The 27450-nt window shown below is 40.2% G+C and overlaps 1 protein-coding gene across 6 annotated transcripts in view; it reads left to right on the top strand.

The window, feature by feature from the left end:
- CPQ (carboxypeptidase Q) overlaps nt 1-24449 on the top strand; it is a 560676-nt gene extending 536227 nt beyond the window's left edge. For 5 of the 6 annotated variants that reach the window (XM_019974049.2, XM_070802866.1, XM_070802863.1 and 2 more), the window contains exon 8: nt 23915-24449. In XM_019974049.2, coding sequence (XP_019829608.2) covers nt 23915-24078 — 164 coding nt within the window. In that variant the 3' untranslated portion in view covers nt 24079-24449. The remainder of the gene's footprint in view (nt 1-23914) is intronic. The other variant, XM_070802867.1, reaches the window with a different exon arrangement.
- Nucleotides 24450-27450: the final 3001 nt, after the last annotated feature.

Genomic DNA, 27450 nt, shown 5'->3' with positions numbered 1-27450 from the left:
CTCAACTATTTGTAAGACCTCCTCAGACAACCGTCTTGCCTTTTTGCATTTCTTTTTCTTGGGGATGGTCTTGATCACTGCCTCCTGTACAATGTCATGACTCTCTGTCCATAGTTCTTCAGGCACTCTATCAGATCTAATCCCTTGAATCTATTTGTTACTTCCACTGTATAATCTTAAGGGATTTGATTTAGGTCATACCTGAATGGTCTAGTGGTTTTCCCTACTTTCTTCAATTTAAGTTTACATTTCACAATAAGGAGTTCATGATCTGAGCTGCAGTCAGCTCCCAGTCTTGTTTTTGCTGACTGTATAGAGCTTCTCCATCTTGGGCTATAAAGAATATAATGAATCTGATTTCGGTATTGACCATCTGGTGATGTCCATGTGTAGAGTCTTCTAACTCGTTAGCTCACTGAAACTCAAAGAAACCCCAAAGCTAGGTTATTAGCATTCCTATAGTATAGATGGGAAAATTAAGGCACAGAGAAGCAAAATACCCTTCCCCATCTCACAGGCTGATACATGCAGTCAGGGTTCACACTCAGAGAGGCTGGCTTTATAATTTGTGCTATTGACCACTGTGCTATATTGACAAGTAAAGTAACTGTCAGATGCTGGAATGTAGGACCCTATGACATATTTTATACCTTCAAGAAGCTGTAAGTATATCTACTTCAAGCCATAGGAGAGAAACTTAGACTTGCCCTTGCCATAAAAAAAAGAAGAAACTAGAAAACTAGACAAATGTATCGAACAACTTTAAAACAGGGCAGTGAGGACTGTGATCCCTGGATTAAAGAAAGCAAAAGATGACCTCTGTATTGCCCTAGTTTTCTGTCATGAGGCAGGAAGGGAACACCCAAGCACAATCCAGTGGACTCACTGAGTTATAGAGATAGGAGCTCAGGGAGTCTGGAGGAGCTGTGTTTTGTAGGACAGAGTGCCAGAGCAAGGAGCTACACAGAAAAGTGGCTCCAGAAATCTGCATAAGGGTCCCCTTGAGTCTTTTGCTGCATACTAAGCTGAGCATGCATAGAATAAAATTCCACAAGAATCAGCAGAGAACAGCTATCAAGAAGCTGAAGGCTGAACAATTCCCAGAGACCACAGGGCTAGGAAAATTTTACATTTTGATCAGCCAAAAACTGGATCAAGCTTGTTGAATATGTGGTACATTCAATGGAAGAACAAAGAAGAAGTGACACAAATGCAAAACAAGATTGTGGACTAAAATTCAAGCATATCAATAATTACATAAACATAAGCAGACCAAACCCTTCAATTAGAAGACAGAGATTGTCAAACTGAACAAAAACTTAGACTTCCATATATGCTATTTGCAGAAAGCACACTTTAAAGACACAAGTAGGTTAAAAGTAAGGGGATGAATAAAAGATATACAACAAATTCTGAACATGTGAAGACCATAATAACTGTACTATCCATAAAAATAACTGTCAAAATAAAGAATGTTATTGTAGAAAAGGGACATCTTGTAATCATAAAATAGTCTGTTCATCAGTAAGGCATACAAGTCTTAAATGTGAATGCACTCAATTACAGAGCTTTGAAAATACATGAAAAAAAAAAGACAACAGAACTGAAAGAAGAGCCAAATAGATAGTTACGGTTGGAAATGTCAACACTCATTTTTTAATGATGTTAGAAAAATTAGATAGGAAGTCAGTATGGGTAAGGAAGACTCAAACACACTATCAACCCACATGATCAAATTGATATTATGGGATAATGAATTCAGTAATAACAGAATGCACATTCTTATTTTAAATTGCACATGGAGCATATACCATGATAAAGTATATGCTGAGTCATTAAAAGCAATCTCAATGAATTTAAAGGCACTGAAATCATGTTTGCTGACCACCATGGAATTAAATAAGAAGTCAAAAGCAGGAAGGTATTAAGAACATGCCCAAATAAATAAAAATTAAACAGCATTCATGGGTCAAAGAAGAAATCACATGGAAAATTAGAAATTGTTTAGGATCTTCTTGATAATAATACAACATATCAAAATGTGTGGGATGAAGTTAAAGTAGTGCTTTATTGTACAAAATGATAGGCTGACTCTAAAATCTACACAGAAATGCTGTGGACCTAGGCTACCGAACAATTTTGAAAAAGAAGAAAAATGTTGGAGGACTTACTCTACCTGATTTTGAAATTGTCCTGTCTACAACAATTAGAGCAGTGTGGTATATTGGCATAAGAATAGACAGACAAATCAATAGCAGAGAGCAGAGAATCCAAAAATAGGTACATATATACATTATCACATAAATTTTAAAAAGCACTACATTCACAAAGAACATACATAAATGCCCGATAATTCGATCAAAAGGTGCTTGACATTATTAGTTGTCTTAGAAATCTAAATTCAAATGAAGATGAGACTTTCCTACATATTCAATGGCCAATGAAAAAAAAAAGAACAAACTATGCAACAGTATAGGTGAACTCCAAAATCATCATGTTAAACAAAAGAAGCGAAACACTAATGCTAAGTCACTTCAGTCGTGTCCGACTCTGCGCGACCCCATAGACGGCAGCCCACCAGGCTCCCCTGTCCCTGGGATTCTCCAGGCAAGAACACTGGAGTGGGTTGCCATTTCCTTCTCCAATGCATGAAAGTGAAAAGTGAAAGTGAAGTTGCTCAGTCGTGTCCGACCCTCAGCGACCCCATGGACTGCAGCCCACCAGGCTCCTGTCCATGGGATTTTCCAGGCAAGGGTACTGGAGTGGGGTGCCAACTGCAAAATGTATAATTCCATTCATGTGACATTTTAGGAAAGACGTATGTAATCTATACTGCCTGGAAACAGATCAGTGGTTGCCTGATGCTAAAGGTAGAAAGGAATGAACTAAAAGCGGAACTTTTAGTAGCAGTGGGACTGTTCTACAGCTTGATTGCGGCGGGAGTTACACAAGTGTGTACGTTTGTCAGAACCTGAAGAATGTATACTTAAAATGGGTATATTTTATAATACACAGATTATATATAAAAGAAGCTAAATATTTGTTGCATAAACAATATTAGCACTTACTATTGTCTAACTCTTTCCCAAAGTTATACAGTACATTGAATTCCTTTAGTTAATCTGAAAAGTCGGAGGTTAGCATGGGTTGTCTTGGTCTGATTGAATATTATAATTAGAGTTGACCTGTTTATCCACTGAGCTCCTTCAGAACTTTGGATCTCATGTTTTAGTTCTTGGTGTGCATGTCTTAGCTCCCTTAGTTGGGCCTCCTAAAGCACAGGGGCTTGGTATAATTGTAACAGTTCTTTGCTTAAAACTTGCCCCGAAGCTCGTTTTATGAATGTAAATGCTAAATGAATGCATTACTGGAGACCAACTGGGTTGGGCCACTTTGGAAGGTCCCAAGTTCCCTGTCGATAGAGCAGTTTAAGAGAAGACTGAGTGACTCTACATTAAAAATGCTGCAAGGTGACTCAAACGTCAGATGGTGGTTGGACTCGAGGAGTTCTCTCCCGTCTCTGACTTATGTAAAAACAACGCTTCCAGGATGAGGTGTTTCCCCACAGAGAGAAGAGATTCTAAAAATTAAGAGGAATAGTACCCATCCTGACAATCCACTGACCACAGGTAGAGAGGGGTTCACCCTGAGACAACAGAGTGGGATCCAGTGTCTGTTACCAAGCAAGTGAGGTTTAATTATAAGCAAGAGAAGGATCTAATTCTGAAATGTACAAACCCGATAGTCTATTATGAAATCTAATGGAAGGAACTTCAAAAAACACAGATTCATGTGAGAAGTTCCCTAGAAAGAAAAGATTGTGCTGATGTGGGCATGGACCACTTGAAGATGGGGAAGATGGCAGATTTATAGAATTGCCCTTTCACCCCACTCTGTGAAGGCAAGACTCCTCACTCCTATGGACCTTCATCCTTAAGATGAAGGAATGGATTCAGCACAACATAAAAAGTTCTGCACATCCTCTCATCAGACTGTTTTGCTTAAAATTGTCATTAAAATCTTTAAGTCTAAGTTTATTCATCTGCAAAATTTCTATAAAAATAATTATAGAATCTTCATGATTTGATAAGATCTTGCATGTTTAGTTAAATCCATTGCACATAGAAAGTACTTAGTAAGTCCTGGCTATGAAAATGATTATGATTTATTATCTTTCTCATCATTAAATAATATGTCATTGTACCCCGCCAATACTCCAAGGACAATAAGTAGAAGTACCATGTCCAGTCTGTACCATGCCCAGAGCAAACCAGCCTGTGCCGCCCTCTAACGTCCTCTAATCCTTCAGTTCAGTTCAGTTCAGTTGCTCAGTCGTGTCTGACTCTTTGTGACCCCATGAATCACAGCACGCCAGGCCTCCCTGTCCATCACCAACTCCCGGAGTTCACTCAGACTCACGTCCATCGAGTTTGGCATCAGTGATGCCATCCAGCCATCTCATCCTCTGTCGTCCCCTTCTCCTGCCCCCAATCCCTCCCAGCATCAGAGTCTTTTCCAATGAGTCAACTCTTCACATGAGGTGGCCAAAGTATTGGAATTTCAGCTTTAGCATCAGTCCTTCCAATGAATTAATTAGTTAGTTAGTTAGTAAAGGACAGCATTCTTTCCTTTCCACCTTTTGTCAAGAATTCTGAAGACTCTAAGAAAAGTGACTTCAGAAGGTGAACCAACTGGACTCCTGGTGTTACTTATAAACTCTGCCCTGGAAATTATTTTCGGGTCTGTAGCAGCAAATCTCAAGTACCATTCACCTTGCCCATAAAGCTGGAGTCTGAGTAGAAAGGATGGGACAGCTAAGAACATGCTGTCTCACAAAGTAGTGTTAGCTTCCTTTTTCATCATCAGCCTTTTTAAAAGAACACACAGAAATGTATAAATTGTGGTTTATCTCACAACAGGAGCATCTAATCAAACGTACTGTAATTATATGTTGGGTGGCTACTGAGAATAATCACTGTTTCTTCATGATAAGGATGGTCCTAAGAATTACATTAATGAGAGTGAACTGTAATAGCATTGGGAATTCAGCTACATTTAAATGTTAAATTTACATCTCGGCCTTGTAGATTCCCCATAAATTGATTACTGTGGGCCAGGATCTTTTCCTGAGCATTGGCGTTTAATGGATATTCCTTGAATTGATGCTTTACTTTAAGTGAAACGTGTTTGCATTAAAAGCATATTCATTTCCCAGTCTCCTCCTTACACATTTGTTTCCTTTGTTTTGGAATCCACAAAGCCTTTGATGTTTAGCTCATTTTTCCCCCTCACTGCATAATGATTTTTAGAAGGTTATACTTTAAAAGGTTTTGTGTTTTTTTAAAAATGACATCCCTTTAGCAGATAGTCAATTAATGGGGCTGCGTTTAACTGCCAAATGGGAGCCAGCCAGGTGACCAAGAAAGAAAAAGGCTATTGGTGTAAATAAAAGAGCGCATTAGAGTAACTGAGCCAATATTCACCAAATTTTTCACCAGTGTCCATCTCTAAGTTTGCTTGCTCCGTCTTCAAGGGTTATGGTTTGAGGCAGGACTGTTCACCATGTTTCTATTTTTCCTTGTAGTTCTTTCCCCAGAAGCTGGTGTGGAGAAAATTTGACTATATTTTGCAGTTTTATTCAAGTGGTTTGTGATCTTTTTGAAATCAATTGACTTACACAAAAGTGTGGACATACTTATTTTGGATAAATCCATGCTATCTGACATATAAACAAACAATAAAGAATCAAAAGGAATCTAGAGGTGCTCCCTCCCAGATCAGTTTTCCTCATTGTCCTGGGCTGCCTGTAAATTAATTCACAAGGTATCATTCGCATTTTTCTGGATTTTGATTGCATGTTATTCGATAGTGGTGTTGGTGTTTAGTCGCCCAGTCATGTCCTACTCTTTGTGACCCCATGGACTGCAGCATGCCAGGCCTCTCTGTCCCTCACCATCTCTCAAAGTTTGCCCAAGTTTATGTCCATTTCATTGGTGATGCCATCCAGCAATCTCATCCTCTGACACCCTCTTCTCCTTCTGCCCTCAAACTTTCCCAGCATCAGGGACTTTTCCGATGAGTCAGCTGTTTGTATCAGATGACCAAAGTACTGGAGTTTCAGCTTCAGCATCAGTCCCTCCAATGAGTATTCAAGGTTGATTTCCCTTAAGATTGACTGGTTTGATATCCTTGCTGCCCAAGGGACTTTCAGGAGTTTTCTCTAGCACCACAGTTAGTGTTACTTTTTATTATTTTTAATGCTGCTATCTTTTCAGATGAGATTTTTTTTTTAGTAGTAAAGCTTTCTTCTGTATATTTCCTGTTTTCTGTTGTACAACTTCCCATGACCTTCACATTATGATATCCAAAAACGAAAAAGCCCATCTTGGTACAGACTCTTGGTCCCTCTAGCCCAGAATTCTACTGCTGACAATAGCCCCCAAAGCCATTTTGTGGAGGACTTGGCTGCCCACCTTTCCATGACCCCTAAAATTTGGAGTGCACACTCTAAAATAATGTCATAACTCTTTGTAACCCAACATGGCTCGATCAGCTCTGAATTTAGTTAGATCCCTTTCAGTTCAGTTCAGTTCAGTCGCTCAGTCATGTCCGACTCTTTGCGACCCCATGAATCACAGCATGCCAGGCCTCCCTGTCCATCACCAACTCCGGGAGTTCACTCAGACTCACGTCCATCGAGTCGGTGATGCCATCCAGCCATCTCATCCTCTGTCATCCCCTTCTCCTCCTGCCCTCAATCCCTCCCAGCATCAGAGTCTTTTCCAATGAGTCAACTCTTCACATGAGGTGGCCAAAGTACTGGAGTTTCAGCTTTAGCATCATTCCTTCCAAAGAACACCCAGGACTGATCTCCTTTAGAATGGACTGGTTGGATCTCCCTGCAGTTCAAGGGACTCTCAAGAGTCTTCTCCAACACCACAGTTCAAAAGCATCAATTCTTCAGCGCTCAATTTTCTTCACAGTCCAACTCTCACATCCATACATGACCACTGGAAAAACCATAGCCTTGACTAGATGGACCTTTGTTGGCAAAATAATGTCTCTGCTTTTTAATATGCTATCTAGGGTGGCCGTAACTTTCCTTCCAAGGAGTAAGCATATTTTAATTTCATAGCTGCAATCAGCATCTACAGTGATTTTGGAGCCCCCCAAAATAAAGTCTGACTCTGTTTCCACTGTTTCCCCATCTATTTCCCATGAAGTGATGGTACCGGATGCCATGATCTTAGTTTTCTGAATGTTGAGCTTTAAGCCAACTTTTTCACTGTCCTCTTTCACTTTCATCAAGGGACAATTTTAGCCTGGGTGGGGGCAGGCAGGAGAGGGGAAATGGAGATCCACAGTGTAACTTGAAGGGCCAGTGTGGGTTCTCAAAACTGATTCCAATTCCCAAAGGTGATACCAATCCTCAGGTGGGCTGCCTTGAGCAGTGAGAAGTACCCAGCTGCTTCTGTTCTTCGTCTCACAGCCAGTTAGATCCCTGTGCACGGTAACACTTAGATCCCAATGCACGGCAATGCACGGCAGAACGTTCCCTTCAGTCCTGCAGCAAGTGGACCCTTCTGATTGTCGGCATAGTTTTATCAAAGTTTCTTTGAATGGGTGAAATACCCCCTTCTCCTTTTTTGTAACTTTTTAAAAACCTATTTAAAGATTGTAAAAACAATACAACTCTTCCTTTTATGAAAACTATGACCTCTTTTTCCCGATAGACTATAGGGAAGTGCTTTAGTGCTTTAATATTAATAACAAACTTTTTTTTAAAGTAAATTTTACAGATCCGCCAAGCTGGCCATGTGGCAGTGAGTATCACTAATCAGAGGTTTGTAGAGTCTCCCTTGCAGCCTCTCTCATGAATGGACATCTTCCTATCGACCTGTTGCCCTCCAGAACAGTAGTCATTTACCGTGGCTCTCTCCAGCTGCCCCAGCATTCCTGCAATACCCCTGCCAGCCAGCCTTCCAGAGTCACTCATACTCAGTACAGGAAGCAGGTCTAGCACATGTCCATGCAAGACTCCCAACTTCTCTCATTCCTTTGTGTCTACTTGCCAAGAGAATGGAGGTGGCAAGCAGAAACAAAGGCCTGTATCTACTAACAGCTGTCTTCCACTGCACATGCAGCTTTGTAACCTTTATATATCTGTATCCAGAAATCAAAATCTTTCCATTAGAACACAACTGTAGAAAACCAGGATGATTTTAAGGCTTTCATTATAAACTCCACCCTGGCACCAATTTTTAGAGTCTTTCCAAGTATGAAGACCCATGTGCATTGAATGTTCTCACAGGGTACTCTGTCAGAGATGGTTTTTACTGATGTTTTCTTAGGAGCATCATTCTCAGGCATGGAGAGAACTGCAGAAAGGCATTTATAAGAGTCACACTGACTCAGATAGGTGGGAGCTTTATTGACATCAGGTCATGAAAGAAGAATGGGCAATCATTTCTATATGAACAAAGGGGGATTGATAAATTAAGACTGACAAGTAAACATGAGTAAGATTCAAAATTACACCTCTCAGAAGAAGTGTCAATATTAGTTTGAGTTGCAAAACAAGGTAGATGGAGAGAGTGGTGTTCTTTATCGCTACATATGGAAGCTATGACTACACATGCACACATATAAAATTACAAACTCCAAGATAAGGAACCAATCATAGATGAATGTGGTTGTACTTTTAAGGTTTCTAGGCAAGTGGTATTAAATTATAATTTTCTGAACAGAAAAATCATGACTCATGGGGAAGGTGCGAGGCAAGTCAGGAGAGAAATCAGGATATTAAGAGGTGGGTGGTAGATGCTGAAGACAAGTCCAATTTTATACACACACACACACGTGTGTTTTTCTATATATAGAGAGATACACATATTGATATATACACATACATTTACATTAACATGTGTGTGTCTGTGTATAAAATTTGCTTTTCTTTTCCCCCCAACAGTCCTCATAACCGGGGACCATACAGGGAGAAGGCAGAAGACCAGCCTTACGCTGGTGACCACTTTGCCCAGTGCTTTTAGAGTAATCATGGATGAAATCATAGACGGATCCATGAGTCACTGAACTTTGGAGAAGAAACACGAATGTGATTATTTCTTTAAGGCTTAAGGTTGTAGATGGGTGGTATTAAAGTATAACTTTCTAAAAGGTAAAATCATGATTCACATGCAAATCAAAAATGAACGCATGTCACGTCAAAGATTTTATTCAATTCATTCATTAATATGAGAATCAGTAAGATATTCTCACTAATTCAAAGAGCATTTGAGAAACTGTTTGTGATTTAATAAATATTAACCTAAGATTGCCAAGTTAGATAAAAACTTGTTAACTGGTTAATGTTTTAGAGGCCAATAAACTATAAACTTCGGAACTAACTGTTTTATGGGACAGAAATAATTTTCATCTTTGCTAGACTAAATATCCCAGAGAAGGCGATGGCACCCCACTCCAGTACTCTTGCCTGGAAAATCCCAGGGATGGGGGAGCCTGGTGGGCTGCCGTCTATGGGGTCACACAGAGTCCGACATGACTGAGCGACTTCACTTTCACTTTTCACTTTCATGCATTGGAGAAGGAAATGGCAACCCACTCCAATGTTCTTGCCTGGAGAATCCCAGGGACAGGGGAGCCTAGTGGGCTGCCATCTATGGGGTCGCACAGAGTCGGACACGACTGAAGTGACTTAGCAGCAGCAGCAGCAGACTAAATATCTATGAGTTAACATAAAACATCACTAAGTCTGGGGACCTTTAATGAGTAGTAAGCAACGAGTCAAACTAAGTACGTCATCCTAGATAATCTTCACATGGACTTTGCCCCTGAATGACATTGGAAGTATATACTACCCACCTTTTTGCTTTATTTTCAACTTGTGGATAGTTTCCATAACAGTGGTGAAAAGTAAAGGAACATATTGAGTAGTACAGACTAGAGTGTTTAGATCCCAGCTTATACATGAAATATCCCATGTTTTTGGTAACAAGAATCTTCTTGTCTTTCACCAAGGCAGCAAGTGAGAGGAGAATCCCCAGAAAATAGGATTTTCTTAGCAAAATTGCTACAGAGGCAGAGAATGCAGTCAGTATATATCTCTACTTTTGCTCCATTGCTGCTGCTGCTGCTGCTAAGTTGCTTCGAGTCGTGTCCAACTCTGCGACCCCAGAGACGGCAGTCCACCAGGCTCCCTTGTCCCTGGGATTCTCTAGGCAAGAACACTGGAGTGGGTTGCCATTTCCTTCTCCAAAGCGTGAAAGTGAAGTCGCTCAGTCGTGTCCGACTCCTAACGACCCCATGGACTGCAGCCTACCAGGCTCCTCCATCCATGGGATTTTCCAGGCAAGAGTACTGGAGTGGGGTGCCATTGCCCCATTAGATGTTTAATAATTCATTCATTTATCCATTCAGTGATCCAACATAGAGTTACTGAGTGCTTACTACCTGCCAGGCATCGGGGATTAGAGTGAAAAAGACAAAGCCCTTGCTCTTACTTTCTAATGGGAAAACCAGGCAGCAAATAATGAAATCATTATAAGACTAACATAGATTTAGGTAGTAGAAATTGCTATGAAAAGTGAGGGGAAAGAAGCAGGGTAAGGGGATAATGAATGATCAGAGGGGAGGGGTGGGTTTTAGGTGGGATGGGTTTCAGCTCCTGGGAGGACTGGCAGGCCCTGCAGGTGCGGCCCAGCGGGAACAGAGGGCGTGGTGGCAGGAGGGCTTCTGCCTTCATCTCTGACAAGTAGTCCCAAGCCGCCTGGGCCCACTGTCAGGACGTGATTGAGTCTTCACTCTAGTTCATGGCCCAAGATACCTCTAGCTTGAACTTCCATCTCCTTGTCATGAAGCAAAATAGGGATGGAAGACTAGTGCTGAGAGTGGAGCAAACCACACGCACAGTTCTCCACCAGGGAAAACAAAAACTCTTAGCAGGTGTGCTGGGGTAGGGCAGGGGGAGAAGGTGCAGAAAACTGGCTAGGAGCAGAGCTTTCAAGTCAGAGACACCTGGATTTGAATCCCATCTCTATCACTTACTACCATGTGACTCCAGTTATTTAAATCAATTTTCCATGTGTCAATGAGGCATGATGGTCATTCTCTCATGGCGTCACTTGGAAAATTAAATGAAATAAACTCCAAAAAGCCCTAGGCACACTGGAAGTCCTCAACAAATAGTATTGTTCCTGTCATCCCTACAGTTTTGGAGAGCCTGTAGTGCTATCTTCATGAAGCAGTAATTAATTAGTCTTATTACAGCCATACAGTTCTTCAGCTTAATGGGAAGACGAATCATTATCACAGAGTTTAGGTACATGTGAACTGGAGGTCCTCCAGATATGTGGGTGTTGACCTTTGATCTGTGGTCAAAATGATCCCAGCCACCAATCCAAGTTTTCCAAAGAGATGAAACAAGGAAGGTCTTAGTGACACTTGAAACTTTTTAGCACATACTTGGAAATTCCTGGGTGAGAATTTAGAAAGTAAAATTATAATCCTTTTCATGGAGTTTTGATCTGGGATGTTTTTCCAGTTCTGCTCCTGTCCTGTCCTTTCCTTTGTTTTACTGTTCTTTTCTCTTGTAAGTTGCTTCTCTTCTGAAGTGCTAGGGGTTAGGAAGATATTAATTACCTGCACCTCACTCTAATTTTCAATGAAATTTAATATAGTAAGGATAAAACTGCCCCTTTTGAAAAGAGAAATTAAATGTCTGCAAATTTGAAAAAATTGATTTTCTAATTGTTTTGATAATAATGTTTCTTCATCTGATAATGTTGCTGAAAGAAATAATTTTAATTAAACTTTAAATGTAATTTTGCATTTTATACAAGAGACTAACTTTTCTTGCAGGGAATAAGTTAAGGCCATAACATTCTTCTCTAACCCCATAATTATTATGATCAGGAAATGTCTGTAATACATTACACTGTAATTAAATTGCATACTCCAGACTGTTCAAGATCTGTTTATAAAGGAGAAATGGATTTTCCACAGCTGCTTGCCTGTGAGTGCATCCTTCATGAAACATTGCGGCAGTCAATGTATGCCCGGAAATAACAGACTTGAATTGAAACTCTGAAAGCTTTCAAATGTCTTTCAAAAACTTCTCATAACATGAATTGCTTAATTTGTGTACATGAAAACCCACTGATTACATATGAATGAGTCAACCTACGATAAGAGGGGACCATGAGAATCTTTGTGTATTTACCACCCATCTCTTCAGAAATTAGCAAGTATTCATTTAATCTTGTTCCAATATCCTGCCTGGACCACGGTCATTAATGGGATGGCTTTGTGAAGACTGGAATCTGCTGTGAGCAATGAGGGGCAGGTCAGGTGTTTCTTACAATGTTCACTGGACCATCTTCACCCAGTCACACAGCTGGAAAATATTTAGTGAGATGAATGTTTACAGAAAGGGATTCAGAGAGGAGAGAGAAGTGGGGAGAGCTGGAGGAGAAGGGAAAATAATCCAAACCCGGGTCAAGGCGGGGTCACATAGAATAGACCTCACGGCCCAACTGGTTCATCTTTAAGAATGATCATCAGGCTTCCCTGATGGCTCTGTTGATAGACTCCTCCTGCCAACGCAGAAGACACAGGTTTGATTCCTGGACCGGGAAGATCCCACATGCCACAAAGCGCCTAAGCCCATGAGCCACAACTGTTGAGTCTGTGCTCTAGAGTCCAGGAGCCAACATTACGAAGCCTGTGCACCCTAGAGCCCGTGCTCTGCAACAAGAGAAGCCACCGCAATGAGGAGCCCACGCATCGCAACTAGAGAGGAGCACGCAACCCCCAACCCCGCTTTGCTGCAACTAGAGAAAAGCCCACCTGGCAACAAAGACCCAGTGTGGCCAAAACTAAGTAAATAAAAACTTAAAAAAAACACACACATCAGAACCTTGATTTATTAAATGAGAAATTTAAATCCTTCAAGCTGTAATCGGTCATGCTGTTGTGGATATGTTGGGTCGACCTTGTGGATACATAATACCTATAACAAAGTCTTAACCGAGTGCCTAGTCATCCTCACCAGCATCTTGAACTTGGGTGTCGTCAGCCCTGATTCATTCATGAATGAGGAAAACTGAGCCTGGGTGGCCTAGCGTGATTTGCCTGAATTCACCCAAGTTTGAATTTGAACCCAGTCATACCTGATGCTAACGCCTGTATTCTCTCAGCTATATCTCCCTGTCTAGGTCCAGTTCCTTGACTGACAAGCTCAAGGACATATCTTCACATCCTTAAATTCCAAACTTCCATTAGAACTAACTTCCTAAAGGTGAACTGCCCTGAGCCTGCTGTAGTTTATTTCCAAGGGGTGAATATTGACCTTCAGAGCAGGCTCCTTCCTACCAGCTTTCTACTTCTAAAAATCACATACAATGGAATATTCCTCAGACTTAAAAAGAAATGCACTTGAGTCATTTCTAGTGAAGTGGATGAACATAGAGCCTTGAGTCAGTTCCAGTGAAGTGGATGAACCTACACAGAGTGAAGTCAGAAAGAGAAAAACAAATATTGTATATTAACTCATAATACATGGAATCTAGAAAGATCGTACTAATGAACCTATTTGGAGGGCAGCAATGGAGACAAAGACATAGAGAACAGACGAAATGGACATGGGGTGGGGGGAGGAGGAAGAGGGTGGGATATATGGAGAGACTAAAATGGAAACATATGTATTACCATATGTAAAATAGATAGCCAATGCGAATTTGCTGTGTGACTCAGGGGATTCAGAGCAGGGCTCTGCAACAACATAGAGGGGTGGGATGGGGAGGGTAGTGGGAGGGAGGTTCAAGAGGGAGGGGACATATGTGTACCTATGGCTGATTCATGTTGATGTTTGGCAGAAACCAACACAATCGTTTGTTCAGTCACTCAGTCGTGTCCAACTCTTTGCGACCCCATAGACTGCAGCACGCCAAGCTTCCCTGTCCATCATGAGCTCTCAAAGCTTGCTCAAACTCATGTCCATCGAGTCAATGATGCCATCCAACCATCTTGTCCTCTGTCGTCCCCTTCTCCTCCTGCCTTCAATCTTTCCCAGCATCAGGGTCTTTTCCAATGAGTCGGCTCCTTGCATCAGGCGGCCAAAGTATTAAAGGTTTGGCTTCAGCATCAGTCCTTCCAGTGAATATTCAGGACTGATTTCCTTTAGGATTGACTGGTTAGATCTCCTTGCAATTCAAGGGACTCTCAAGAGTCTTCTCCAGCACCACAGTTAGAAAGCATCAATTCTTCGGCGCTCAGCCTTCTTTATGGTCCAACTCTCACATCCATACATGACCACAGGAAAAGCCATAGCTTTGACTATATGGACCTTGTTGGCACAGTGATGTCTCTGCTTTTTAATATGCTGTCTAGGTTTATCACAGATTTTCTTCCAAGGAGTAAGCATCTTTCAATTTCATGGCTACAGTCACTGTCCGCAGTGATTTTGGAGCCCAAGAAAATAAAGTCTGTCACTGTTTCCATTGTTTCAATTATCCTTCAGCTAAAAATAAATTTAATTGTAAAAAAAAAAATCATTTGATGATTCCCTGCTCAGAACTCACATACCTGTCAGAGACACTGTGCCATTTCTCCTAAGGATGGTTAAGATTTCCCCCGCTGCCCCCACCCTGTATTGTCAGGTGCTCTCAGAAATTGAAATGCAGGCTGTCCCTCCGTGCTGGTCTTTCCGATCAGTGGCTGTCACTGATAAAACGTCTCCTTGGGACCGCAGAGACAAAGCTGCAAGGCTGCCAGCAGGCCGGCTCTCGTATCTCCTGTGGTTATCAGTGTTCTCATTGGTGGTACCAGATCTTCTGGAACTGTTTCAGTTTTGTAAAATGTTCATGGGAACGTCGATGGTCTCTGAGGAAATGCTTTCCTTAAGTCACCAGTTTCTAAAGGGAGGCAGCCAAGTTCCCAGCCATCTGGCAGTCAGTTTCTTTCGGTCTGAGACAGAAATGGAATTTCAGAGGGCATGCACAAATATTTCTTGCCTCTATTTTTTCTGTAAGGAATTTGGAGCCTTAGTCTGTCAGCCACCATGCCGAGTCTTTAAGAAACTAAATGGGAGCAAACCAGCCCTGAGCGAGCCGTACTCTGCCTGTTGGAGTTAAATGTCCTTTCCTGTTTCTGCAGGTTCACAGTTGTGACTTCTATCTAGCTTCAGTGATTTCCATTCTTTGAAATCCTGATGCCATCCTTAACACATCCATAATAGGACATCCACCCCAAGCTAACTGGGATCCAGAGAGCACATGCTTCTCACCAGCTTTAACTAGATCCAAAATGTCATGATTTATGTTAAGCTGCTTCTTTTTCCTACCAGAGTAAACACGCTGATTTGTCTCTCCTGGGTTTTGCTGTGAGTTCAGGGCGTAAGGTGTCTTCTAGTTTAAAAATGGACTGCTGCCCTTTCCACTGTTTGGGGGTTTAGCTATCTTTGTCCACACGCTGTTCAGAGAATTTCAGAGGCTGGGATATCATCGTCTCGCCCTGATCTTTGTCACTTGTCCCCCAAACTGTACCTCCTCCCCAGCCGTGTCCTCACCACCACAGTTGTTTACGGAGTTCCAGCTCCACATTTTTCTGGGATATCTCCCTAAGGTGCAGCTCCAGTCTCCCCATCTTCTTGCCCATTGGCCCCCCCAGTGGCTCCCCATTTAAGGACTACATTCAGTCTATTTTCAGCCTTATTTAGGACTTTTTCATGGATAAATCAGTTGCCAATTTTATCTGCCTGAAATTAAGCCACATCACCCAAACTGGAATGCTCACACGTTCTGTTCACTTGTCTGTTGACATCCTAAGTACTTGTGCTAGATACTCTCTTTCACTACTCCATATCAATCCTCACCTTTCTCTCCCCTATACTGTGCCCTGGGAGGCAAACTCTTATGGACTACCCTCTGGCTTATGATTGGGTTTGGCCAAGGGAGCCCGGTCAGATATGACAGGCACCAGCGGGGACTAATTCGCTGGCTTCTACAGACACGCGCAGCTCCTCTGGTGACCCTCTCCAGTATTGCTGCCTTCTTCTGTGCCTCTGAGGCTGAGAGGGGGTGATGGCCTTCCTTGCAGCTCCTTTAGCATCCCTTACTAGTTTTATTTAACCATGACCACTCTTTGTAAATAATCCTTTCATTAAATTTTCCCAGTTTTCTCCTTGGAGTGTCCCATCTGTTTCCTACAAAGGCTCTAACTGACACAGCACCGTCAAGCCTCAGTTCACGTATAAAATTTGCTGATTTTATTCATTCACTTTGAAAATATACATTCATCATCTATTTCTGTTACATTTTATGTTTTTTTGTGGTTGTTCAGTTGCTAAGTCATGTCTAACTCTTTACAAGCCCAGGGACTGAAGCCTGCCAGGCCTGCCTGTCCCTCACTATCTCCCGAAGTCTGCCCAAGTTCATGTCCATTGAGTCGGTGATGCCATCCAACCATCTCACCTTCTGCTGACCCCTTCTCCTATTGCCTTCAATCTTTCCCAGCAACAGAGTCTGTTCCAGCGAGTCAGCAGTTCACATCAGGTGGCCAAAGTATTGGAGCTTCAGCTTCAGCTGGTGACAGAGTAGAGAACAAAACAGTGGCCTTGCCTTCAGGGACTTACAATATAGTGGAGAAAACGAACGTGAAACAGGCAATTATAAGACAGAATGGGGAAGATTCCGACAGAAAAAGTATGGCGAGCATGCAGCAAGGGTACCTAACATAGGGCTCAGAAAAGGTCATTCAACTACTCGAAGTATCCACTGTGTTTTGTCCTTTCCCCACAGCATTCAGTACATTCTGATTGTGTTATTATTACTTGTGGACACATTTTTGCTGCCTCTACTGCAGAATAAGCTTTTGAGAGCAGAGACTGTCTTTTTCACCTTTATATCTTAGCCCACTGCTAGAATGTTGTAGGAACTCAAGTACTTGTCCAGTTGAATTGGATAGAACCTTCTGAACACTTATAAACCTCAGCTCCAGCCCACAAACTGAAGGTTGTTCATCATTAGGCTGGATAATGGTGAGACTCCACCCTTTCAGAGCTGTTTGAGAAACAGAAAAGATGTTTTATTAGTTTAGAAAGAAAAAATCACTGAACAGGAAGAAACCTCCTCAACGCAGGTGAAGGGTTCGATAGTTGTTATCAGCTTAATACACCCTGTTTTGGATATTTGCCGACAGGTATTGGAATCTTTAATTGTCAGAGTTGAGAGCTGAGCTTTCTTTTATGTATTTACTTTGCTTCAGTGGCTTGTGTTAGGTTTGATAGCACCATAGTTGAACTCAGTGTGAAATATGAATGAATAGAGAGAAATTCGTATCTTACCCCAGAGCAAGGAGTTTGGGAAGATAAGTACGGGAAAACCTTGGTACAAAGTTTTTAAAACTTGGATTGGTGGAAAGAAAACCTGGATAGCATTCTGAGGCAATAGAGGGCTCAAGAACAATGAGCCTGTTCACTGCACAGACCAGGAAGTAGAGGAATGGGAGAAGAGAACGCTGGCAATGTGGTAGACCAGAAGCTCCTAGACACATCATGCCACGCCCGCCCCCCAAAACAAGGACTGTCTTTCTATAATACATGGCTTAGTAAGGCAAAGTAAGGGAATTCCTCAGATGTGAAAGATGATGAAGTGAGAATCTGTAAGAAATGAGTACACTCCAGAGCCTTTGTCTGAGGGTATCTTTGCCCATCCTTGTTCACCTAGAGCATGGATTTTAGAGAGAAGTGAATGCATCTGGGACAGGAGACAAAACTTAGGATCCTACTGCCCTTTATTGATTAACTTTAGAAAAATATGTAAGCTATTGAGATATCAATCATTTGAGATCTCCAGTGAGAGAACTGATATAAAGTGTGTAACTTCCAAACAAGAAGAGTTGGGGAGGTGGTGGAGGAATAATAGGAGGAAACAAAAATCTACACAAGGAGAGCAAGAAAGAAAAAGAAAAAAACAACAGAAAACAAATAAACATATGAGTTCAGTTCAGTCGCTCAGTCATGTCCAACTCTTTGAGACCCCATGAACGCAGCACGCCAGGCCTCCCTGTCCATCACCAACTCCCGGAGTTCCCTCAAACTCATGTCCATTGAGTTGGTGATGCCATCCAGCCATCTCATCCTCTGTCTTCCCCTTCTCCTCCTGCCTCCAGTCAGAGTCTTTTCCAATGAGTCAACTCTTCTCATGAAGTGGCCAAAGTACTGGAGTTTCAGCTTTAGCATCATTCCTTCCAAAGAAATCCCAGGGCTGATCTCCTTCAGAATGGACTGGTTGGATCTCCTTGCAGTCCAAGGGACTCTCAAGAGTCTTCTCCAACACCACAGTTCAAAAGCATCCATTCTTCAGTGCTCAGCTTTCTTCACAGTCCAACTCTCACATCCATTCATGACCAATGGAAGAACCATCACCTTGACTATATGGACCTTTGTTGGCAAAGTAATGTCTCTGCTTTTCAATATGCTATCTAAGTTGGTCATAACTTTCCTTCCAAGGAGTAAGCGTCTTTTAATTTCATGGCTGCAGTCACTATCTGCAGTGATTTTGGAGCCCAAAAAATAAAGTCTGACACTGTTTTCACTGTTTGCCCATCTATTTGCCATGAAGTGATGGGACCAGATGCCATGATCTTAGTTTTCTGAATGTTGAGCTTTAAGCCAACTTTTTCACTCTCCTCTTTCACGAAGCAAAAATTGAGATGGTATAAATGAGTCCAATTTAACAATAATCAGAATCTACATTAAATGAATTATAACCTCCAGTTAAAACCCAAAAATTGTTAGATTAGTTTTTAAAATTGAACTTTATTCATAAGAGAATTCCCTAAAAATATAAGGACAGAGGCAGACTGCAAATAAATTGATAGGAAAAGACACATGAAGAATGAGGTAAGGAAAGGAGGTTGTTATTAAATATTAGGAAAACTAGACTTCGAGACAAAAAGCATTACTACAAATGGCAAGGATGACCACATATTAATAAAGATGTTCAATTTATTAATACCAGAAAGATGTGATTCCAAGTTTGTGTGCTCCTACAAGCATAACCTTTAAATATATATTTTTTTTAATTGTTAGAATTACAAAAAAAAAAGATCCAAAATCATAGGTCATTTTCTCACATTTCTCTCAAAATTGATAAGATAATAAATCAATAATGCGTTAAAAGATTTGAAGAATACAATTAACAAGCTTGTTTCAATGCTTGCATACACAGTACACTGAGAGCACCTTCTTTTCGACACATGCAACATTTATAAAATGGATCATCCAATAAGCCAGGGAGAAAAATCTCAGCAAAACTCGAAGAATTTGTATCATATAGCCCACATTCTCTAACAGTTACAATGGAAGTCAATAATTAAAAAATAACTAAGGAAACCCTGTACCTTTAAAATTAAAAAAACTCATTCTAACTCGTGCATCAAAGAAAAAAATCAAACTAGGAATTAGTAAATATTTAGAACTAAGTGATCATGAAAATACTCATCACAGCTGATGGGATATAGAGAGTTCAAACAGTAGCAGGGGGAAGACTGTAGCGTTACTGCTTATGTAAGGAAAGTGTTGTTTAGTCACTCAGTCGTGTCCAACTCTTTCATGACCCATGGACTGTAGCCTACCAGGCTCCTCGATCCATGGAATTTTCCAGGCAATAATAATTTCCCAACCGAAATGGGTTGCCATTTCCTTCTGCAGGGGATCTCACCGACCCTGGGATCAAACTTGCATCTCCTTCATTGGCAGACGGGTTTTTACCTGTCAGAGCCTCCAGAAGAAAGTGTACAAAGGAATAAACTGAGCATTCAACACAAAAAGTTAAAAAAAAAAAAGAATCAACCCAAACAAAGAATAAGAAGGGAAATAGTATGAGTAAAGTCAATGAAAGAAAACTACTACACATTAGAAAATATTATCCCCCCAAAATTATCTCTTTATTTTTTTTAAAAGAATAATACAACCAACAAACTGCTGGCAAGATTTTAATGAACAAAAAGAGGTAAGACTTCAATAACCACTATCAGGAGTGAAAAAGAGCACTCCCTATAGATGCTGCAGACATAAACAGTGGAGAAAAAGGATGTACTAGTCAAATTTTGCTGGAACAACTGAAAAATAAAAATAGAAGCCTACCCTACAGCAAAATCAATTCCGGTTCTAAGTAGATGAAGAATTTTAAAATGAAAAGCAAAACTTTAAAAGTTTTAGACTAAGACCCTAGGAACTATTTTTGTGATATAAAGGTAAGGAAGGATTTCTTAAACAACAGAGAAAAGTAAAAATCAAAAGGAAAGTGTTCATAAATTCAACTACATTAAGAGTAAGAACATCTATTCATCTAAATGCATGCTAAACAGAATGAAAAGAGTCACAAGCTGGGAAATCATTTATATAAACTAACCACCAACAAAAGCTTAGTATCTAAAATATATCAAGAACTCCTACAAATCAATAAGAAAAGGTGAATCGATTGAAAATAGGCAAGGGGCATGAACAGGCATTTCATGGGAAAGAAATGACAAAAAATGCAAAGAAATAACAAAACATAATCTCATTAATAATTTTAAAAATTAAAATCATATGAGATAATATTTCACATCCACTAGATCAGCAAAAACTAGCTTAACAACACTGAGTGCTAAAGAAGATGTGAAGCAAGAGGAAGACTCATATACTAACAATGGGAGGATAAACCGAAAAGGAATACATTTTAGAAATACATGATGAAATTAAACACCAGATCAGATCAGATCAGTCGCTCAGTCGTGTCCGACTCTTTGCGACCCCATGAATCGCAGCACGCCAGGCCTCCCTGTCCATCACCAACTCCCGGAGTTCACTCAGACTCACGTCCATCGAGTCAGTGATGCCATTCAGCCATCTCATCCTCTGTCGTCCCCTTCTCCTCCTGCCCCCAATCCCTCCCAGCATCAGAGTCTTTTCCAATGAGTCAACTCTTTGCATGAGGTGGCCAAAGTACTGGAGTTTCAGCTTCAGCATCAGTCCTTCCAAAGAAATCCCAGGGCTGATCTTCAGAATGGACTGGTTGGATCTCCTTGCAGTCCAAGGGACTCTCAAGAGTCTTCCCCAACACCACAGTTCAAAAGCATCAATTCTTCAGTGCTCAGCTTTCTTCACAGTCCAAGTCTCACATCCATACATGACCACAGGAAAAACCATAGCCTTGACTAGACAGACCTTTGTTGGCAAAGTAATGTCTCTGCTTTTCGATATGCTATCTAGGTTGGTCATAACTTTCCTTCCAAGGAGTAAGCGTCTTTTAACTTCATGGCTGCAGTCACCATCTGCAGTGATTTTGGAGCCCAAAAAAATAAAGTCTGACACTGTTTCCACTGTTTCCCCATCTATTTCCCATGAAGTGATGGGACCGGATGCCATGATCTTCGTTTTCTGAATGTTGAGCTTTAAGCCAACTTTTTCACTCTCCACTTTCACCTTCATCAAGAGTTTTTTTAGTTCCTCTTCACTTTCTGCCATAAGAGTGGTGTCATCTGCATATCTGAGGTTATTGATATTTCTCCTGGAAATCTTGATTCCAGCTTGTGTTTCTTCCAGTCCAGCATTTCTCATGACGTACTCTGCATATAAGTTAAATAAACAGGGTGACAATATACAGCCTTGACGTACTCCTTTTCCTATTTGGAACCAGTCTGTTGTTCCATGTCCAGTTCTAACTGTTGCTTCCTGACCTGCCTACAAATTTCTCAAGAGGCAGATCAGGTGTTCTGGTATTCCCATCTCTTTCAGAATTGTCCACAGTTTATTGTGATCCACACAGTCAAAGGCTTTGGCATAGTCAATAAAGCAGAAATAGATGTTTTTCTGGAACTCTCTTGCTTTTTCCATGATCAAGAAGATGTTGGAAATTTGATCTCTGGTTCCTCTGCCTTTTCTAAAACCAGCTTGAACATCAGGAAGTTCATGGTTCACATATTGCTGAAGCCTGGCTTGGAGAATTTTGAGCATTACTTTACTAGCGTGTGAGATGAGTGCAGTTGTGCAGTAGTTTGAGCATTCTTTGGCATTGCCTTTCTTTGGGATTGGAATGAAAACTGACCTTTTCCAGTCCTGTGGCCACTGCTGAGTTTTCCAAATTTGCTGGCATATTGAGTGCAGCACTTTCATAGCATCATCTTTCAGGATTTGGAATAGCTCAACTCGAATTCCATCACCTCCACTAGCTTTGTTCGTAGTGATGCTTTGTAAGGCCCACTTGACTTCACATTCCAGATGTCTGGCTCTAGGTCAGTGATCACACCATTGTGATTATCTGGGTCGTGAAGATCTTTTTTGTACAGTTCTTCTGTGTATTCTTGCCATCTCTTCTTAATATCTTCTGCTTCTGTTAGGTCCATACCATTTCTGTCCTTTATCGAGCTCATCTTTGCATGAAATGTTCCTTTGGTATCTCTGATTTTCTTGAAGAGATCCCTAGTCTTTCCCATTCTGTTCCAAAGAATAGCAAGAAGAGATAAGAAAGCCTTCTTCAGCAATCAATGCAAAGAAATAGAGGAAAGTAAACATATGCATGCTCCATAGCCCGACTATTCCACTTCTACATTTAGAGCCTGGAGAGTGTTGATTATATTTATTTGGAATAACTATGAAGAAAAGCAAGGAGTGGCTAACACACAAGCAGAACAGGATAATGGGTCCCTCTGGAGGGACCCATGGGGTTGTGAGAAGGAGCTCATAAAATGTTAAAGGTACTGGTGATGCCTTTCTTGCATTGAATCATGGGCATATGTGACCTTTTATATTGTCAGCCTTTATTATATACATTTTTGTTCTCTACAGTGTTATGTATGTATGGTATATATCTTAGTAAAATGGTAAGTAAATAAATAATTAGGCCTGAGGCGAAAGAATCCGCAGAGTGGGCCCAGTAGGTTCTGAAGGATGACTAGGAGGTGTGAAGATTCCCTGAGGTTCTGATCCATAACGAAACAAGATGAAAGCCTCACGAGAGTGAGAAAGTGAAAGTCGCTCAGTCGTGTCCGACTCTTTGTGACCCCACGGACTATACAGTCCATGGAATTCTCCAAGACAGAGTACTGGAGTGGGTAGCCTTTCCCTTCTCCAGGGGATCTTCCCAACCCAGGGATCAAACCCAGGTCTCCCGCATTGTAGGCAGATTCTTTACCAGCTGAGCCACCATTCCCTGAGGCTCTGGTCCATGACCAAACTAGAAAAAGACCTCACTGAAGTAAGAAGAAGTTCTTAAGGGTGGTGGAGACTCCTGTTGGTGGGGCTTGCTGGGAAATTTCATGGGAAGTGACTGAATGACTTGAGAAAAAAAAATCTTGAGCAAAGGAGTACTGACTTTATTTTGTATCCAGGGACGTACATAATTTGCACTCTGCTGATACAAAAAAACAGTACATATATTGTCCTTTTATAAATAGAGGGGACATTTGTATCACTTGCTTTTCAAATAAAGTTTATTTTCCTTCCCATAGCAGGAAGTTCAGTATTAGGCAGTGTAGAGCTTACTCGGTGGGCTTGCAATATTTTCTAAACCCAGTCTCTTTCTGTGTTTCCACCTTGCCATTTTTAGTGTGGAGGCTTTTTGCCCCCTGCAGTTCTAAACCTCTCATCCCTTTTAATTCAGCACGAGGGCATTTCCTGACTCTTGTCAACCAAGTTAAGGCTTTCCTAGAACTCTCCCATGCCTGCCACTCATATCGTAGTCGTCAGAACAATGCCATACGGCCGTTTCCTGCTGCAAGGGAGGCTGGGAATGTCATTATTTTGCCATCACAGCCTGTCCATAGGAGCAAGGAAGAGGGCCAGTGGTATCTGAACAGCTATTCAGCAATGTCTGTCAAAATACTTCATTAAGAGTTCTTCCTCTTTTCTCCCCAGGAGCCAGTCTACTTGATGACCTGTATAAATATTTCTCCTTCCATCACTCCCATGGAGACACCATGACCGTCATGGATCCAAAGCAGATGAATGTTGCTGCCGCTGTTTGGGCCGTTGTCTCTTACGTCGTTGCAGACTTGGAAGAAATGCTGCCCAGGTCTTAGCAAGAACAAGAAAGAGGGCACTTTTGCCCTTTCTGGCCAGGAATCCTGGGTCTGCAGCTTTAGGAAGCCCCTCTTCACCTGACAACTTTATTGATCATTTACAAAGCACATTTTTTCATACTTTCTGACATTATCTTTCTTGATACTTTCCAAATTCTGTTTTCCTAAAGAATAATCCCACATAGAATCAAATCAAATCCCACCCCCACATAGAATCAAAATATGATAGAGATCCAAGTGTGGGCATTTCTTTATGCCACTTACTAAAAATATTGTTTCTACTTCAGAAGGAAGTACTGGATAAAGCTTTGGAAGACCTCTGGCTTTTATGCATGTATGTATGAACATTAAATCAAATATAGTGACACCAATTTTTTGTTCTAAGTTATTCATTGAAAGGTAGAGGAATACACAATTGTAGTACGGTCTTAATTGAACATATGCAAGCATCTGACTTTCTAATTTATACACTTCAATATTTTAGAATTTTTTAATGAGGTATGAAATTTTTTAATTAATAGAAAAAAATGTCACCACTTGAGGAAAAAATCAAGTATGTAAAATCCAATTTCCTTATTAAAGATCTACCATGAGCAAATGATAATACTATTTTACATTTATGTTTTATATATTTCACATAATATATCTATGAAGTTGGGGCTTATTCATATTTTGCTGATAACAAAACTGAGGCTTATGGGGGAAGACTCTGTGCTTCCACTGCAGAGTGTATGGGTTCAACCCCCGGTCAGGGAACTAAGATCCCATATGCATTGCAGCATGGTCAAAAAGAAAAAATATTGAGGCTCATAGAAGCTAAATAATATTCACAGAGCAAAACACTTATCCTCATCTAGTCTGAGAATAATCTCTACTATTCTTTCACACACAATATCCAGTATTCAATTTAAAAAATTACAAGACACACCCCAAAATACGAGAAAAACTCATTGTCAAGAGTTAAAGCAATTAAGAAAACCAGACAAAGCAGCATCATATTTCCAGATGTTGGAAATATCAGAGAGCAACTTTAACATAACTATGGTTAATATGTTAAAATCTAGTAGGAAAATGGGACTATGTACATGAACAGAAGGAGAATTTCAATAGAAAGATGAAAACTATAAAACAGCATCAAATGCAAATACTAAAATAAAATATACAGCATCAGAGATGGGTAATTTCCTTTTTGGGCTCATCAGCAGACTGGATAAGTCTGAGGAAAGAATCAACGACCTTGACAATAGGTCCATAAAAATTATCCAAACTAAAACACGAAGAGAAGGAAAAGTGAAGGGAAACAAACACCAGAATAAATCACCCCAGACTGTGATCTAATATGTATATGGCCTAATATACATGTAATTTGTTACCAAATGGTCTAATATACATATAACTAAATTCTCGGAAGGAAGAAACCAAGTATCAGTTTTATTAATGGTAATAATTAAAAAGATCTTTCATTTCTGGCAAGGTAGCAGACTGGTACACTGATTGACCCTTACACTGAACACAAAATGCTGGATGACGTCTGAGAAACACTGTTTTAAATATATGAATTAACTGATTAAAAGATAAAGACCATGAGACCGAAAATTAAGTGAAGGCATGAACCAAGGTAATATAGAGCACATTGAACTAGCTTTCTTTTGGAGAAAATTAGCAGAATATGGTGAACTTAAATTCTGTTTTCACTTTTAGTGGCTTGGGGACTATCAACAAATTCCATAGCCTGCCATATTAGGGATACTAGACAACCTCAATGAAACTGAGACCTCCAAAGGATTACGCAGATTTGATACCTTATGCAGATAGATCCCACCTTGCCGCACAACTAAGCCCATACGCCACAACTATTGAGCCTGTGCCCTAGAGCCCAGGAGCTACTGAGTCCACGTGCTGCAACTGCTGAAGCCTGAGCCTAGAGCCTGTGTTTCACAAGTCAAGCCACTGCAATGAGAAGCCTGCACATCGCAACAAAGAGTAGCCCCCACTCATCACAAGTAGAGAAAAGCCCAAGCAGCAAAGAATACTCAGAGCAGCCAAAAATAAGTAAATAAAATTATATATTAAAAATAACTCTGAGAACCATAAGAAAAATTACCATTTTAAGTAAGTGCTGAGTGGAGAGTCCAGAGAAATTCCCACAGATTAAGTTACAATAATCTTTTATTGTAACTCCCAGTAAAAAAAAATAAAAATAAGTTTTATTTTTTTACTCCCAGTTAAAAAAAAAACAAAAACCAGGAATCATAGCATTCTGAGCAAGAGCAGTACAAAAAAAGAAAACAGCAAAATTAATTCACAATATCCTTTGATACTGGAATGTTTAAATTGATTTTCAAATCTATGTCTATGATATTTAAGGAAGTAAAGAGAAGGGATTGAAAATAGAGGAGAAAGCAAAGGGGTATAAAAAGTGACCAAGTGTATTGTAAAAAAAAAATACATAGAACTTCTGTTTCTATTGAAAACAAATAGAACTTCTATTCTATAGAAGTGTAAACTATAGTAAATGAAATTTAAAAATTAGAGGACCAGCATAACTGCAGATAAGAGAATTCATGAACTTAAAGAAAACAGTAAAGAAATTAACGATAATTCATCATCAAAAGAAAAAGATATGGAAAATATGAAGGAGGTTAAAAAATATGAAAGCTAGTGTTATATGGTCTAGTTTATGTTTAATCAGGGTTCCAGAAAAGAGGAAGACAGAATCATCTGAATAATAAATGAAAAATTTCCAGAAATAAATACGCCAGTCCACAGAATCTAGAAACCCGATGAATCCTAAAAAGAATAAAGAAATCTGCAATGACATGTTATAGAGACACTACAGACCACAAAAGATACAGGGAAAGGTCATGTAAAATCCCAAATCCATTTAGGATAAAAATTAAAGAGGACATCCTTGCCTGATGAAAAACTCCTACCAAAAAAAGAAAAAGTTAAAATATCACAATTACCAAACACTTTCTTTAATATAAGGAATAAGACATGAGTGCTTACTGGAGTCATCTGTAGTCAATGCTATCTTAGATGTCCTGGCCACTATAGAAAGGCAGGGAGGGCAAAGTTAAGCAATGGGAAAAAGCAAGAAATTTTTTATCTATAGATAAACATAATTGCCTATGTAGAAAATTCAAAGGAACCTACAAAAAAATCAAAATTAAAAACAAAGTTTAGGAGTTTTATAGAAAAAATTAACATATAATGAGAAACATTTTCATACTTAGAAAATGCAACCAAAACTATATTATTTATATTAGTATCTAATAATATAATATATCTAGAAACAAATTTTACAAAAAGATGTGCAAGTTTCTTTTAGGGAGAAAATGGTAAAACTCCATTCATATATTTTAGTGAAAG

Source organism: Bos indicus, chromosome 14 (genome assembly GCF_029378745.1).
Source record: "Bos indicus isolate NIAB-ARS_2022 breed Sahiwal x Tharparkar chromosome 14, NIAB-ARS_B.indTharparkar_mat_pri_1.0, whole genome shotgun sequence".
NCBI lineage: Eukaryota > Metazoa > Chordata > Mammalia > Artiodactyla > Bovidae > Bos > Bos indicus.
Note: the sequence above shows the minus strand (reverse complement) of the source record. Positions and strands in the feature narration are given on the sequence as shown.